The sequence below is a fragment of the Salvelinus namaycush genome, chromosome 3 (assembly GCF_016432855.1).
Source record: "Salvelinus namaycush isolate Seneca chromosome 3, SaNama_1.0, whole genome shotgun sequence".
Taxonomy (NCBI): domain Eukaryota; kingdom Metazoa; phylum Chordata; class Actinopteri; order Salmoniformes; family Salmonidae; genus Salvelinus; species Salvelinus namaycush.
Genome location: NC_052309.1, coordinates 17,229,593 through 17,245,728, shown reverse-complemented (window position 1 = coordinate 17,245,728; position 16,136 = coordinate 17,229,593). Strand labels below are relative to the sequence as shown.

Below are 16,136 nucleotides of genomic sequence, written 5' to 3'. Positions count from 1 at the left end.
ACAAAACACATCGCAGCCAGGTTGCATGCAGAGCATAAATGACAAGCGCTTCTGTTCTGACACTTTGCCGGATGCTATGATTGGCTGCTTCGGTTTGCGTGCGCGCTATCATTGGGCCAATGTGGTCAAGGTGCTATCATTGGGCCAATGTCGTCAAGGTGCTATCATTGGGCCAATGTCGTCAAGGTGACTCTGGCCAGACTAGAGACTACTATACTCAACGGAAACCAAAGGCTACTTATCATGAAATGTATTCATGTGAATATTATTTGCAAACAGATTTAAGCAAGGAACATTAGTACACAAATCTTAGAACTCATATTGCACATACACAGATATGCACCCATTGTATTGCTATAATGAAAATGATGTGGAGGAATTCATTATTGCCATCTACATTCTCTTAAATTATTATTATCTAAATAATTACAGAAAAATATCTGTAATGTCCTTTTGTGTAGAATCCATGGGACATGACTTGAAAAGACTGAAGTGGGAATAATCAAGTTCCATCCATTTCTCTCAACACCTTAGCCCACCCTATTGTTCTCATCAGCTGTTTTTGTTCTCATCAGCTGTTATTGTTCTCATCGGTTGATCCATAGCTGGCATGTGTTGGTGAAACCTGAGCCACTTGACGTCTGGCTCGTGGTCTTCTCCTGACCGGCTGTGATTTGAAACCCTTGTAAGTGAACAGCTAAAAGAGTTTTTATTTACTAACTCTATTTTATCAATGTACCAATCGGGCTTCAGGAAGAAGCATAGCACAATTACAGCAGCCATGAAGGTTTTAAATGATATCACTGAAGCCCTTGACAAAAAACAGCACTGTGTCTCACTTTTTATTGATCTCTCTAAGGCTTTTGATACAGTTGATCATGCTATACTGAGGCAGAGATTGTTGAGTGTAGGTCTTTCGGAGCATGCAGTTGCATGGTTTGCTAACTATCTGTCTGATAGAACTCAGTGCACTCAATTTGATGGGCTTATGTCTGTTAAATTGTCTGTCCTGAATGGTGTGCCCCAGGGCTCTGTACTTGGTCCTCTCTTATTCACTATTTATATAAATGATTTAGACAGAAATGTCCAAAATGCACAACTTCATTTTTATGCTGATGATACTGTTATTTACTGTTGTGCCTCATCTCTTACAAAAGCTTTCCAGAACTTGCAAACTGCTTTTTATACTGTTCAACATACCTTGTGTCAATTGAAGCTTATCCTCAATACTGACAAAACTAAACTAATGGTGTTTTCTAATGCAAGAAATAGACCTCTGAACCTTTCACCTGTTACTACCTGTCAGGGCAAGGAGATTGAGGTTGTAACCTCATACAAATATCTTGGAATTCTAATTGATGACGGCCTCTCTTTTAAATTGCATATTCAACAACTTACAAAAAAATTGAAGCTGAAATTGGGATTTTATTTTAGGAATAAGGCCTGTTTTTCTTTTGAAGCCAGAAGGAGGCTAGTATCAGCTACATTTATGCCTTTACTAGACTATGGGGATATTTTATATATGAATGCTTCCGCTCAGTGTTTGAGATCAATTGACACTCTTTACCATGGCACTTTGAGATTTATTTTAAACTGCAAAACCCTTACGCACCACTGCACTTTGTATACCAGGGTTGGCTGGCCTTCTCTAGTCACTCGTAGGCTCAGTCACTGGTATACTTTTATTTACAAAGCCATTTTGGGTTTACTACCTTTTTATTTGGGCATTTTTATTGTTCAGAAATGTGGTGGGTACTCTCTTCGTTCACTGGACTTTATCCTGCTAACTGTTCCAAATGTCCGAACTGAATTTGGTAAAAGGTCTTTTATGTACTCTGCGCCATCGTCTTGGAACACCTTACAAAATAATTTTAAACTGGAAGAACTTGTCCCGATTGGTGTTTTTAAATCACTGATGAAGGATTTTGAGGCTGATTCCCTGACCTGTCAATGTTTTTAATTTGCTGTTTTTGATATTGTTATACTCTTGTGAATTCATGAATGGTTTTTACTAGATTACTTGTAGTTTTTCATGTTGTCTGTCTGTAATTTTTTGTAATGACTTGGTGCTGCCTATCTTGGCCAGGACGCTCTTGAAAAAGAGATTTTAAATCTCAATGAGCCCTTCCTGGTTAAATAAAGGTTAAATAAAATAAAATTAAATTTGACTAGTCTCCTGCAGGCCCAGGCCTGTGGTCTCAATGGGCAACAGCACGGACACTCCTGTGTCCAGCAGGCAACAGATGCAGTACACGGACAGTGTCAGGTACACAGACTTCTTGAGGGCACCTGTATGGGCCAAAACAGCTGGAGGTTAGCATTGTTGGGGAGCCCTCGGTGAGGGGGCAGGATGTCTTAGATTTGAATTAAGTACATCTAAAACCGGGTCATTATTAAATGAGTTAGGAGGGCACCCACCTTGGCCATCCCACTGCAGGTCCCGATCCCCATACCCTAAAGAAAGAATAGTTTATACAAATTGTCCTCATGTCCTCAACAGCAGTAGCTGAGATTTTAGATGTCAAGTATCTACTGATGGAAAAATGTAAATATGCTTAACTCAGGTGTGCAGATAAAGGCAACTTGGAATCCCCCAGTGATGAAGGCTCTGAAGACTGTGAGAGCAACCCTGTAGCGAGAGAGAGTATGAGAAATGCCAGCAGAACAGGAATGAAGAAGGGAGTAGTCTCTACAGCCAATCAGGGGTTAACTGAGTCAGTTAAGAGTTAAGGCCCTTGATTACCACAGTTCTCAAATCTCCGACCTGGCCAAGGTGAAGAGAGCACTTACCTCCCAATACAAGAGTACAGGGGCAGAATGCACATCGCCATGCTTTTCTTCCTGCCAATCCGATCGATAAAAAATGAACAGATATGGCTGTACAGATACAGAATGTCCCACTCATTTAGTATATTTAGGTACTTTTTTGAATTGGTCCCCCGTGGGTATCAAACCCACAACCCTGGCGTTGCAAGTGGCGTGCTCTACTAATTGAGACACTCAACATATCAGCAAAACACAAGCTTCCATTCCATTGAATTACTTTTACGAGGTGGTCCACAGTATGTTTTTGTAGTCGTCTAACGTCAAGTAGTTGCATTCCAGGTTGCATTTTGGCTCAATCTTGGCAGTTTGTGTGATGACTGGATGTACAAAACATTTACATTAAGTCAAAGGTTCTAGAAGAGCAACTAGAAGAGCAGGCTTTTGCAGGACTGTTTTACATGTTTGATTGTTAGGGCGGTGCAGGAGTTTCTGCTTATGACTATCAAAAGGGAAGTTTCAACATTTTAAAGAGTAGCATGCAGACCATCTATCACTCACCACTACATGCATCGCCTGCTTGGAATAGCTCAGTGGTCAGGAGGACCAGGCGATTGGTGGAGAAGGCATTGGCAAACCTGAGGCAGAAACCATACAAACACAGAGATCATACGAAGGGCCCAACTCTAAGTTTCAATGGTTTTCAATTTCAGAACTGTGAGGAGAGGATGTACTGGTTGAATCGAGATGGTGAGCTAATGAGATACCAGAATAATGAGAGCAAAATGGACTTACCATATAAACCACGGGAGAATAATGCTTCTGCGATAATGAGGAGTTAAGAGATCTTGGACCCCACCACGATCCTCCTGCCTCACAAATATGGAAAATGCACACACCCAAGCAAGTGTTGTGAATACACAAATGTAGTTATAAGCTAAGCAAGATGATCTCAGATTAACACTTCCAACATGAATGCACAAACACCACACCAATTATACAGTCTCGCCTGTTTATTGGCAATAAGTTCACCATGGGGCATGGTTTTCCTGTTGTCAGCACGATGCGTCTTAACGATTTCATAGCAATTTCCCGAAAGCACATGGAAGCGGGCACTTTTGGGCAGCCACAGTATCACACACAGACACACACATGAACACAGACATTTACACATGCATATACTGAAACACACTTCATCCACTACCTATGTGTTCAGTAATATGCACCTCAGTGATGCATTTCAACCATTTTGTTTCAGAACCATAGATACCGCAGGTCTCAGTGTAGCAATACTTACAAAACAGAAGGTAACAAAGCTCAGCAGGGGTGCTGTAGACAGGCCAAGCAGCCAAGCCAGCAAATGGTAGGCATGATCCAGATGGCCAGAAGGACCTCGAACAGCGCCAAGTGCCCGGAATATCTGAATCAAGAAAATTGTTGATTGTCTTATTATGAGATAAAACAATCGCAATAATACAAATATGATAAAGGACAGTGGGCAGAACGTACCTCAATCAGCATAATGCAGGTGGTCCTTGACTTCATCAGGAGGAACTCAGAGTACAACTTCACTCTGAAAGAAAAAGTCAATTAATGAATCTATAAATATGACTTTTAACCCTGATGCAGAGCACAACTATAGGGAATACAAATAAGCACTGCATAGAACATTAGCTGTTATACTGGCAATGGGCGGCCTGGTATTGGTGAAAAAGAATCAGTTACATGATTTTTTTTTTTACTACTTTAACAGTCAGCATTTTAATTATAAAAGGCCGTATATTTTCTGGTTCAGAATAATTTAGTCTGGAACCAGTTCTATAACTGACACGGGACTATAAATACACTTGTTTTGTTCCTGGTTGGAGCGTTATTGTTGCTCTGCTATCATCACAGATCTAACTGTCCCAAGAGAGAATGTGGATGTGCTACAATAACAGTGTGTTCTGTTAATTCAGCCTGATCAGCTCCACTGCACATAACCACATAGGAAAGCTCGGGGTTCAACCCAGGAAAGCTCTGTGTTCAAGGCAGCAGAACTAACGCAGGTGAATTCATGTAGCAGGTTAGGAGAATTAGGTTCATGTTAGGAAAAGGGTTAGGGTTAGGATTAGCTACAACGCTACAGTTTGTCAACAACTGTTGTCCCCGGCGCGACCACTAGATAGAGCTGTTGTAAGCCTACCCCATCTAACCACATCGGTAGAAACGGAAACAAATCATCTGTGGCCACAAATCATCATTATCATAACCATCATATTATATTATTTAACCTTTATTTAACTAGACAAGTCAGTTAAGAACAAATTCTTATTTACAATGATGGCCTACACGATTCCGGACGACGCCGGGCCAATTGTGTGCCGCCCTATGGGACTCCCAATCACGGCCGGTTGTGATACAGCCTGGATTCGAACCAGGGGGTCTGTAGTGACACTTCTAGCACTGAGGTGCCAACAACTTCCTGTGATCATAACACGTGTTGTTGAATTGGTTAAATCTGCTGGTGCATCTTGTATCTCAAATTACAGTCATCCAATAGGAATAAAGCCTGCAGGGAAGGTGAGGGAGGAGTTACATCTATTGTAAACAACTTTTTGGGAGTGGGAGGAACAAGAATGTAAAAGACAATTAACTTAAAACCATTGGCCTCATACTGCCTAATTGTACCATTGTCATTATTATGCATTATGTTTACATACAGATTATACAACACCTTTTACAAATGGTACTTAGGATATGTACAGTACAGAGGAGGCTGGTGAGGGGAGGACGGCTCATAATAATGGCTGGAATAGAGTCAATAGAATTGAATGGTATCAAACATGGAAATGTACATGGTGTGTTTGATACTGTCCCAATTATTCCAATCCTTTCCAGCCTATTACTATGAGCCCATCCTCTGATTTAAAGTGCAACCAGTCACCACTGGTACAGTACTTCTATGAAAATAAACACTTTGTTGTAATATCCTAGACTGACAGTAGACGGTGCTCTTGTGTCACACGTTTAATTCTAGTTCAGCAGCACGGTGTGCATTGTGTGAATAAGTACAACACTGAAAGACCTGCAATAAATCTGGCATCTGAAAATATTTATTCTGAAAATGTTTACAGTTAGAGAAACACCTTGTAGGCACAGGAGTCTATTGTCAGTTTAAAACAGGTGAATCTGCTGAGGCTTTTAACATGTCTGTAATACCTTTACATAAATAATCTTAAGTTAAAAATGTTTAGTATTTCTAAAATACATTAACATGTTAAAGTCCTCTATATTACAATATACAATTATTGTTGTAAGGCATGGCTTTAAGAGTCATGTTAGACAGTTTACAAGGAGCAAAGTAAATAAATACAAATGAACAAAACAGAAAACGCTGAGATAATGCCTGCCTAGTAGGACTTTAGTACGACAAATAAACTATCGAGCTACAATAACACAGTCAAATCTGGTAACAAAAAAAGGATTGTTTGCACAAGCTAGTAAAGACTTTTCCTCCACAAGAAATAGATGACAGATGAGTTTCCCCGACAACCTTTTACATATCTTCACAGAAGACAACCTTTACAACATTGACTCCAGCTCTTGTAAAAATAAAGTGGCATTGCATTTTACCTCTAAACCATCACACACACAAAAACACTGTATCCTCATCACTCTAAAAATCTGACAGGCCCAATCAAACACGTCTATGCTAGCTGATTTGGGTGCTTCTTAAGTGCTTTGGTGGAGAAACAGGAATCAGTAAAAAAAAAAAAATCTCTGACATGAAAGAGGCAAGACATCCTGTCAGGTGGGAGAATGTTCAGGATTCTCATACAGTGGGTGTGGGGACATGCAGGTTCAACAGTAGTGGTCTGTCTTGGTGTATATCAGTGTTTAATACACTGTATATCAGTGTATCACAGTCAAAGTCAGAGCAGGGCGACGGCTTGGCCCCCGGCCTCTGTGGTGGTGATGTACTGGAAGGGGACAGCAGGTGCCGGGTCCAGGGTGGTGTACAGCCCTGAAACCTGTAGGTCCACCAGGGGCTGTCCAGTGGTGGGGCCAGGCAGCTCACAGTCAGACAGGCACAGAGGAGAGTGGTTAAACATACTCTCAAGGCTGAAGCCCTCCTCTCTCACCCCCTCCCATAGGCTCCCTGAGAGACAGAAACAAACACATTATAACCCGTTAAAACAAATCATTAACCAAATCATCCTTGGATTAAAACAGTTATGTTCAATTCTATCTGTTTTGATAAAGGTGTTCAACAAATATGCCATTATTCATTTTAAACATACAGTAACATCCCTCCGATATTCATAATAACCGACCGGCAAACTCCATGATACTAGTGTCCAGAGCGTCCACATCTGCTGTGACGTCAGGGTGGAGGCTGTACAGACTGTGGTTGTTGGCTTGTCTGTAGGGCTGCTGCTGGATGAAGGGGGTGTGGGAGTAGTCTGGGACCGCGTGGAGGGGAGGGGTCCGGGCGGGAACAGGGGAGCTGGGGTCTCCTAGCAGGGTGGGATTCTGGGCCTGGAAGGGGAGGGATGTCTGCAGAAGCCCAGACAGAGGGGAACCACAGGGGCTAGAGGGGACACACGTCATCCTGGGGTCACAAGGGTTCCTCCGACAGCCATCCGGTCGGTCTGTGATCAGCCTGTCCAGCTCATCTGAGACATGAACATTAGCAGTAAACAATGAGTTCACACTGAGTGTACAAAACATTAGGAAAACCTGCTCTTTACATGACATAGACTGACCAGCTGAATCCCGGTGAAAGATATGATCCCTTATTGATGTCACTTGTTAAATCCACTTCAATCAGTGTAGATGAAGGCGAGGAGACGGGTTAAAGGATTTTTAAGCCTTGAGACAATTGAGACATATCTTGTGTATGTGTGACATTCAGAGGGTGAATGGGCTAAACAAAAGATTTGAGTGCCTTTGAATGGGGCATGGTAGTAGGTGCCAGACGCACAGGTGTGTGTGTCAAAAACTCCAACGCAGCTGGGTTTTACACGCTCAGCAGTTTCCCGTGTGTATCAAGATTGGTCCACCACCCAAAGGACATCCAGCCAACTTGACAGAACTGTGGGAAGCACTGGAGTAAACATGGGCCAGCATCCCTGTGCGTTTCTTTTGACAGCATGTAGAGTCCATGCCCCATCGAATTGAGGCTGCTCTTAGGGAAAAAGGGGGTGCAACTAAATATTAGGAAGGTGTCATTAATGTTTTGTACACTCAGTGTACATAAGCAATATGTACTGTTTTTTCATTAGAATGGCTAATTGCCACAATATGGCTAGTCTTTTCTCGTCTGCTCTACCATCCTCACCTGGGTTGGCCATGCTGCGGCGGATGGCAGTCAGGTCCTTGCGTTTCCACTTCTGCATCTCTTCCTCCATCTTGTTGATCTTGGCTGGGTTGAGGGCCCACAGACAGCCCTTACGAGTGGAGGAGGAGCCTCCTTGCTTGTTCTCTTCCTTTTGAAAGCACTTATTCAGAGACAGGTTGTGTCTCACAGAGTTCTTCCAGCCGTCAGGCGCCGTCTGTAAGGTAGACCATCACTTAAACACATACTGAAAATATACATTGTTGCCGATGTTTCCAAACTTCCATGAGCCCAGATAATCTCGTGTGTAAAGAGGCATCTCCCTGCTCCTCACCTTGAAGTAAGGGAAGTGCTCCTTCATGAAGCAGTAGATCTCACTGACAGGGAGGCTGCCTGTCCGGCTGTTCTTCAGAGCCATAGCAATCAGGCAGCTGGCGAAAACAGTCAAATATCATCCATTTTCATTTTTGCTCAGTTCCAATTGTGTCTTCTTTTTTGATAGTCCCTTTACGAACTGTGTTAAAACTGTACCGATTAAATGTCAATGTAAACTGACCAAGTTAATGTGTTAGTGTGTCCTACCTGTAGGAGTAGATAGGTTTGGGGAAGGAATTAGGTTGTTGTAGGAGATCCTGGTTGCTGTGGGGGTTGGTGATGCTCATGCCTCCTGCTTGCTGCTCATACAGGTTTTGGCTATGGTAGGAGGGGCTGTTATACAGGCTGCTGGGGGAATGCTGGGAAAAATAAAACCAATAAACTTATTAGGCCCTCCTTGCATTAATTACAAGTTATAGAGAGATACAGAGAAATACTATATACATCACTCTGTCATAAACTCTTATGTTCATAAGAGTTCAGAAACATTTCTTAACATTTCTGTGGATGTTACCTGTTGGACAGCCTGAGCTGGGCTGTAGGCCTGCTGGGGGGAGTGGTAGTAGTGGGCTGGGGAGGACTGGTATCCTGAGGCAGGCATACCACTTCCTGGGCATCCTCCTGTCATCTGAAAGATAAAGACTCATATGAAGGGAAGAACATGGATCATTACAAATAACAAAGACAAATACAAAAAAAACTGAAGGCTTTGGAGTACTTACATTTCCATTTTGATTGTTGAGGTAGTTCATTCCAATATAACTGTTCTGCATGTTGCTATGGGGAGGGACAATGGTGTCATGTCCTAGTGCTGTATTCATGTTTCTGTGCTGGTCTGAACCTGGGTGAAGCTCCAGTGGGCTGCTCTGGGGTTCTGTGTTGTTGAAGGCCAGTCTGCCTGTGGCCATCTGCTGCAGCCTGTGTACGTCCACGGTGGTGAGCCAGGATAGAGACTGCAGGTCCCCTGGCAGCTCCTCACTCTGCTGGGACAGCTCAGTGGTCAGCAGCCTGATCGACAAACAAAGGAACTGCTTAACATCTTCTGTAAGGGAGCTGAGTTACCCCTGCAGCCCTCAGTTTATAGAAAAGTCACAGACTGAAACTTCATTCATCGATTCCATGTTTCGTCACAATATTGTTTTGAATGTTCATTTTAGGACTGATGCCCAGCTGAGCATTCTACTCAATGCAGTGACAATAGGTGCTGATGAAGACTGCAGGTCCCCTGGCAAAGTGCATTACCATGTCTTGGAAGCACGATGACATTAGAAAAGGAGTCAAGATTTTTTTAGTAGGACAAGCTTTTGTCATCTTTGCTACGTCGCCAGATTGACTTTAGATGCAGTATAACTTTAATTAGCTATATAAGATTGAGGGGAGAGCACCAACATTTGAGCTAGCTAATGTTATCATTGCTAGCTATTTCTGTCAAACCTTGCTAGCTCATGGCCAGCAACATTGCCATCTCTCTAAAGTAAACTTGATGACAACATAATGATGGCAAAGTTGTTTTCTACTAATTATGTGTCTACTTTAGCAATGTCATTGTATTTCCAGTCCACTATAGTGTAATTTTGACGAAACATTCACTAGCCCCCGTTCAGAAAGACTGAGCATTAACCTTCAGTCGGACATCAATATGCTGCGGCATTGGTAGAATGTTGATCACAATGGCAACGACACGACCGAATGACGAAGGTGCAACCCATGAATAGCATGTCTAATCTGATTGAGTTCCTTTTTGGACAGAGTTTTACAAACTCTATTTGCACAAATAACCAATTTTTTTCAATGACGATGTTACTTTCCAGTTCCTGACACTCAAAAATAATGTACTGTTACATCCGGTGCCCACTGCTCCATTTAATAAATTAAATGTATTTATAAAGCCCTTTTAACATCAGCCGATGTCACAAAGTGCTTATACAGAAACCCAGCCTAAAACCCCAAACAGCAAGCAATACAGATGTAGAAGCACAGTAGCTAGGAAAAACTCCCTAGAAAGGCAGGAACCTAAGAAGAAACCTAGAGAGGAACCTGGCTCTGGGGGGTGGCCAGTCCTCTTCTGGCTGTGCCGGGTGGAGATTATAACAGTACATGGCCAAGATGTTCAAACATCATAGATGACCAGCAGGGTCAAATAATAATAATCACAGTGGTTGCAGAGGGTGCAACAGGTCAGCACCTCAGGAGTAAATATCAGTTGGCTTTTCATAGCCAATCATTCAGAGTTAGAGACAGCAGGTGCGGTAGAGAGAGAGTAAAAAACAGCAGGGCTGGTGAACAGGTCAGGGTTCCATAGCCGCAGGCAGAACAGTTGAAACTGGAGCAGCAGCATGACCAGGTGGACTGGGCTGAATCACATATACACAGGGGCACCCCCACAATATTCAAAGAGTGGAGTAGGGTCGGGTACACTGTGCACATTGTCTGCAACAGTTGGTCTGGCCATTGAATAATGATTAGTTATTCAAACGACAGTCCCCAGCCCTGTGGCACGTGGCTCTATTGTTTCCAGAGGGCTGTTCCCTACACTCCACCCCCAAGATGACCAGAGCCTGCATTAATCTGATTGAATGACAGCTAATTGACAAGGGAGTTAAACGAGAACCATCTGCCTCTCTGTCAACACCAGACCCTCTGCACTACAGCCAACCGCTCTAATGCAGGAGAGCCTAGAAAGCAGGCTTAATGCTGTTGACTCTTCTAAACAGACATTAAAATAACATGCCATCAGTCTGGCCTTACATTTGGTTAGCTTAGTTCACAGTAGTTAGTATTTTACTGGGAATCTTCTTTTTCACAGTTACAAACGTAACATTTCAGCTCCACCAACACATTGTTATCAGTAGGCAGATTGGGTGAGTTCATTTTGCATGGCTTGGTGCCCCGGGTGGGTGGAGTTTACACATTTTAGACCATTCCATTGGTCCTTAAATGAGATCTACACCCACCTGGTGAACTTGGCAATGCAAAAATGAACTGGCCCATTCTTATGTTTTGTCAGATGATAAAAACAAAGTGTTGCTTGGAGACCCTGTGTGGTCAATGTCATGCCCACAAACCAGAAAGGTAATGGTTAACTATAAGTTCTATAATGTAAAAACCCAGTCTATAAACTGTAGTAGGCCATACAATTACAAGTTTGATTGTGATTCATTTGACAGTCAGGTTTTGGTCAATGTCTTGAATTAACTCCATTGTAAGTAGGTTAAAGACTGAAGAGCTGATCTGGTTTTCAATCCATGAGCCATAGGCTATAAGTTAAGAAACTAGTTAAGAAACATAAGAAATTAGCCTACAGTGAGAACATTACAATAAAGTTACATTACTGTGGGAACAGAATATCCAGCATGAAAAAAATTACTGTAGTTTATTCAATTACAATTTGTCTGAAAAAAATCTCCAAACTTGGTTGCTTCAAAAGTAACTTCACATAAAAACTGAAAAAACACAAACCTTTTTGAGGGAAACATCCATGTAACAGTGCCACAAAGAATACCCCTCAATTCAGATAAGCACAAAATAATGATTCCTTCTGAAGTAAAAATCCCTTCTTCACTGTCAACAATGTCGCTAGGGGAACTCCAAATAAACACAATGAGAAGGCTATAGACAAGCAGGTCCAGTGCACTGAGCAATTATGTCGCTGAGGGGAGCTAAGCTCTGATTGACGAGGAGAAAAGTTGTTCTTTACTCTCTCCGCTGTAGGAAGAAGTGTTCGACGTGTGAACGATGTGTCCACCACCTTTGCTTACCAGTACAAATTAGACAGGCAGTCAAGCAAGTCCTCCCCCAAGGGTTTCTACAAGCAGTGTCCCCTTGTTTCTATTTTGAGGCCACCCCTCCCAAGTCCCCAGCACCAGACAGCCAGGGATAGATCCACCCCTTGCCCCAACAGTGGGACAGAAAACAGAGCTGACGGGCTCTGACATATCTATTCAGACCTAACATGATTAATTGTAATGTTTTTTTTGTGTGCATATTGTCGGACACACACACACAGAGAGAGAGAAGGGGGGAGTGAGAGAGAGTGTGAAAGTTAAAGATATAACGTTATATATATATATATAGAGAGAGAGAGAGAGAGAGAGAGAGAGAGAGAGAGAGAGAGAGAGAGAGAGAGAGAGAGAGAGAGAGACTCCTTGCAAACCATAACTTGAAGGTGTGCCTGCCAAGCTTTTCAGAGTTAATTCAGACCCGTGACAACCTGGTGAAGTATCATCATCTAGCTTTACATGACATCGTGTGATGAGGTGTGATTAATGATTAACGTTAACGTTACTTTCTGAATTTATGAAAATCGCTGTCATGCTGGCGCGGTGGTATCATCTGGCGCGATGGTATCATCTCCTACAAAATAAATAGTCAGTTAGCTAACCTTAGTTGAAAAACCTGGCACACTGCCAGCCAACAGCTAGGTAGCTAACCACAGTGACAATGCTAGCTTTACATTTATACAAGTAGGTACGTAACATTAGCTGTTTCAACTAACGTTAGTTACCAGACCCATACCTGACTGTCTAACTAGCTAGCTACAGTAGCTCGTTTCGTTTCAACCTAGCTCCCAATGCTAGTATGAGAAATGTATTTACTTTGACAGCTAACTTAGCTAGCTAGATATCAGACACGTTATATGAAATGTAAAAACAACGATGTAAACAACTGCTTGCCAACCTGTTCTGAACGAATCAACCCTGAGTTTGAGTCCATTCATTAACCTTCCAAACCGTTTTAAAACTCTCTCTTCTGTCACCGACTGCCTGTCCAGTGTGTCCACTGCACTCTGGCAAGGAGCTGTTCATCAGCACCACTGTCTGGTTCCAATTTTGATCCGGCGCGCTTACCCGCGCGGTTTGATGAGCTGCAGCGGGAAGGTGGTCGAGGAGGCGCAGAGAGGAGAGGCAGTAACGTCAGTCTCAATGATAGCAGTGAAATAAACACCAGTGAAAGCAGACAACAACATAGATATGTGGGACTGATGGTCATTTTAAGGGAAGGGCATTAAACAGTTTGTAGACTGAAAATTGACCGCAAGAAGCCCAAACAGATATCATGTTGGACTAAAACATAATAATTTCAAACATTGCTTACGTTTGTTTACGATCACGTGTCTCTCTCTCTCTATTATGGATGGGATTGGGAATACTTGGGAACATATTTCACTTGGAGCTGATTTCCTGGCGTGTTTTTTTTTTTGCAGAGAAAACTTGGGGGGCAAAATAAAACCACCCGCTAGCCAAATTCAGTTGGGGAACCCTGGCCTTGGCCCTCCTCTCGAATCCTTGTATTTGAATACTTTGTTCATTGTCAATTAATGGAATGCGCATTCCCCCCCTTCCAAACAACTCTTACAAGTACATCAGAACAAGCATTTCCCATTAGTTAATAATGCCAACTGAGTTGTGCAACTTGCCCCTCCCCTCCACCTGACATAGGCCTACTTTTGGAACAGAGACGACATGTTATCAACAGCAGCCAGCAGAAAATGATTAGGCAACTGTATATTGTGTGGATCATTATCATTCTGATGTAGCCTATATGGTAACCTTAAGCTTACTTTCAATAGTTCCAGCCAGAGAAGCGTTAGAATGACAGTGTATGCCTTTTTACTACCCAGAGTATGATTCTATGTATATTGCAATCATATTTTATCACATTGGGGATTTGTCTGTCTGCTAGGCATTCTGTCTAGCCCTCTCTGCAGAACATCACAGGGGGAAAAAACAGAAGAAGAAAATTAGGACACCATGACAGCCAGTTTGCAAGGGCTGTTGCATTATGGGATGTCCATAAATCCAGGTGCTATAGGTAAGGATGTGTGTCCTAATGTAACATTTATGGAGCTGCTCTCGCCCTTGTATCAGGCTCCCACTTCTCAGCAAGCATCCCTTAACACACAGCTGAACTGCCCTTCGCCTTCTCTGTCCTATCCAGATCTGATTCAGCTTCTATCGACCTGGACTGGACTGGTCAGGACAACCTGACCAGAAGAATGCTCACATTATATAAAACCATGTACAGTTGAAGTCGGAAGTTTACATACACCGTAGCCAAATACATTTAAACTTTTTCACAATTCCTGACATTTAATCCCAGTAAAAATTCCCTGTTTTAGGTCAGTTAGGATCACCACTTTATTTTAAGAATGTGAAATGTCAGAATAATAGTAGAAGGAATTATTTCAGCTTTTATTTCTTTCATCACATTCCCAGTGGGTCAGAAGTTCACATACACTCAATTAGTATTTGGTAGCATTGCCTTTAAATTGTTTAACTTGGGTCAAACATTTCGGGTAGCCTTTCACAAGCTTCCCACAATAAGTTCTGTGAATTTTAGCCCATTCCTCCTGACAGAGCTGGTGTAACTGAGTCAGGTTTGTAGGCCTCCTTGCTCGCACACGCTTTTTCAGTTCTGCCCACAAATTTTCTATAGGATTGAGGTCAGGGCTTTGGTGATGGCCACTCCAATACCTTGACTTTGTTGTCCTTAAGCCATTTTGCCACAACTTTGGAAGTATGCTTGGGGTCATTGTCCATTTGAAGACCCATTTGCGACCAAGCTTTAACTTCCTGACTGATGTCTTGAGATGTTGCTTCAATATATCCACATAATTTCCCGGCCTCATGATGCCATCTATTTTGTGAAGTGCACCAATCCCTCCTGCAGCAAAGCACCCCCACAACATGATGCTGCCACCCCCATGCTTCACAGTTGGGATGGTGTTCTTCGGCTTGCAAGCCTCCCCTTTTTTCCTCCAAACATAATGATGGTCATTATGGCCAAACAGTTCTATTTTGTTTCATCAGACCTGAGGACATTTCCCCAAAAAGTACGATCTTTGTCCCCATGTGCAGTTGCAAACCGTAGTCTGACTTTTTTATGGCGGTTTTGGAGCAGTGGCTTCTTCCTTGCTGAGCGGCCTTTCAGGTTATGTCGATATAGGACTCAGTTTACTGTGGATATAGATACTTTTGTACCTGTTTCCTCCAGCATCTTCACAAGGTCCTTTGCTGTTGTTCTGGGATTGATTTGCACTTTTCGCACCAAAGTATGTTCATCTCTAGGAGACAGAACGCGTCTCCTTCCTGAGCGGTATGGCAGCTGCGTGGTCCCATGGTGTTTATACTTGCGTACTATTGTTTGTACAGATGAACGTGGTACCTTCAGGCATTTGGAAATTGCTCCCAAGGATGAACCAGACTTGTGGAGGTCTACAATTTTCTTTCTGAGGTCTTGGCTGATTTCTTTAGATTTAACCATGATGTCAAGCAAAGAGGCACTGAGTTTGAAGATAGTCCTTGAAATACATCCACAGGTACACCTCCAATTGACTGAAATTATGTCAATTAGCCTATCAGAAGCTTCTAAAGCCATGACATCATTTTCTGGAATTTTCCAAGCTGTTTAAAGGCAGAGTCAATTTAGTGTATGTAAACTTCTGACCCACTGGAATTGTGATACAGTGAATTATAAGTGAAATAATCTGTCTCTAAACAATTGTTGGAAAAATTACTTGTGTCATGAACAAAGTAGATGTCCTAGCCGACTTGCCAAAACTATAGTTTGTTAGCAAGAAATTTGTGGAGTGGTTGAAAAACGAGTTTTAATGACTCCAACCTAAGTGTATGTAAGCTTCCGACTTCAACTGTACATGTACTCAAAGGTACAAAGATAT

General features: G+C 42.5%; 1 protein-coding gene across 1 annotated transcript; it reads right to left on the bottom strand.

The window, feature by feature from the left end:
* Positions 1–5,860: 5,860 nt before the first annotated feature.
* Positions 5,861–12,196, bottom strand: LOC120045021 (forkhead box protein N4-like). Its single transcript, XM_038989839.1, has 8 exons — positions 11,918–12,196; positions 9,181–9,466; positions 8,973–9,086; positions 8,666–8,817; positions 8,418–8,514; positions 8,087–8,300; positions 7,080–7,421; positions 5,861–6,904 (listed from the first exon to the last, which is right to left on the bottom strand). The coding sequence occupies exons 1-8, from the start codon at positions 11,932–11,934 to the stop codon at positions 6,678–6,680; spliced, it is 1,449 nt and encodes a 482-aa protein (XP_038845767.1). The 5' UTR covers positions 11,935–12,196; the 3' UTR covers positions 5,861–6,677.
* Positions 12,197–16,136: the final 3,940 nt, after the last annotated feature.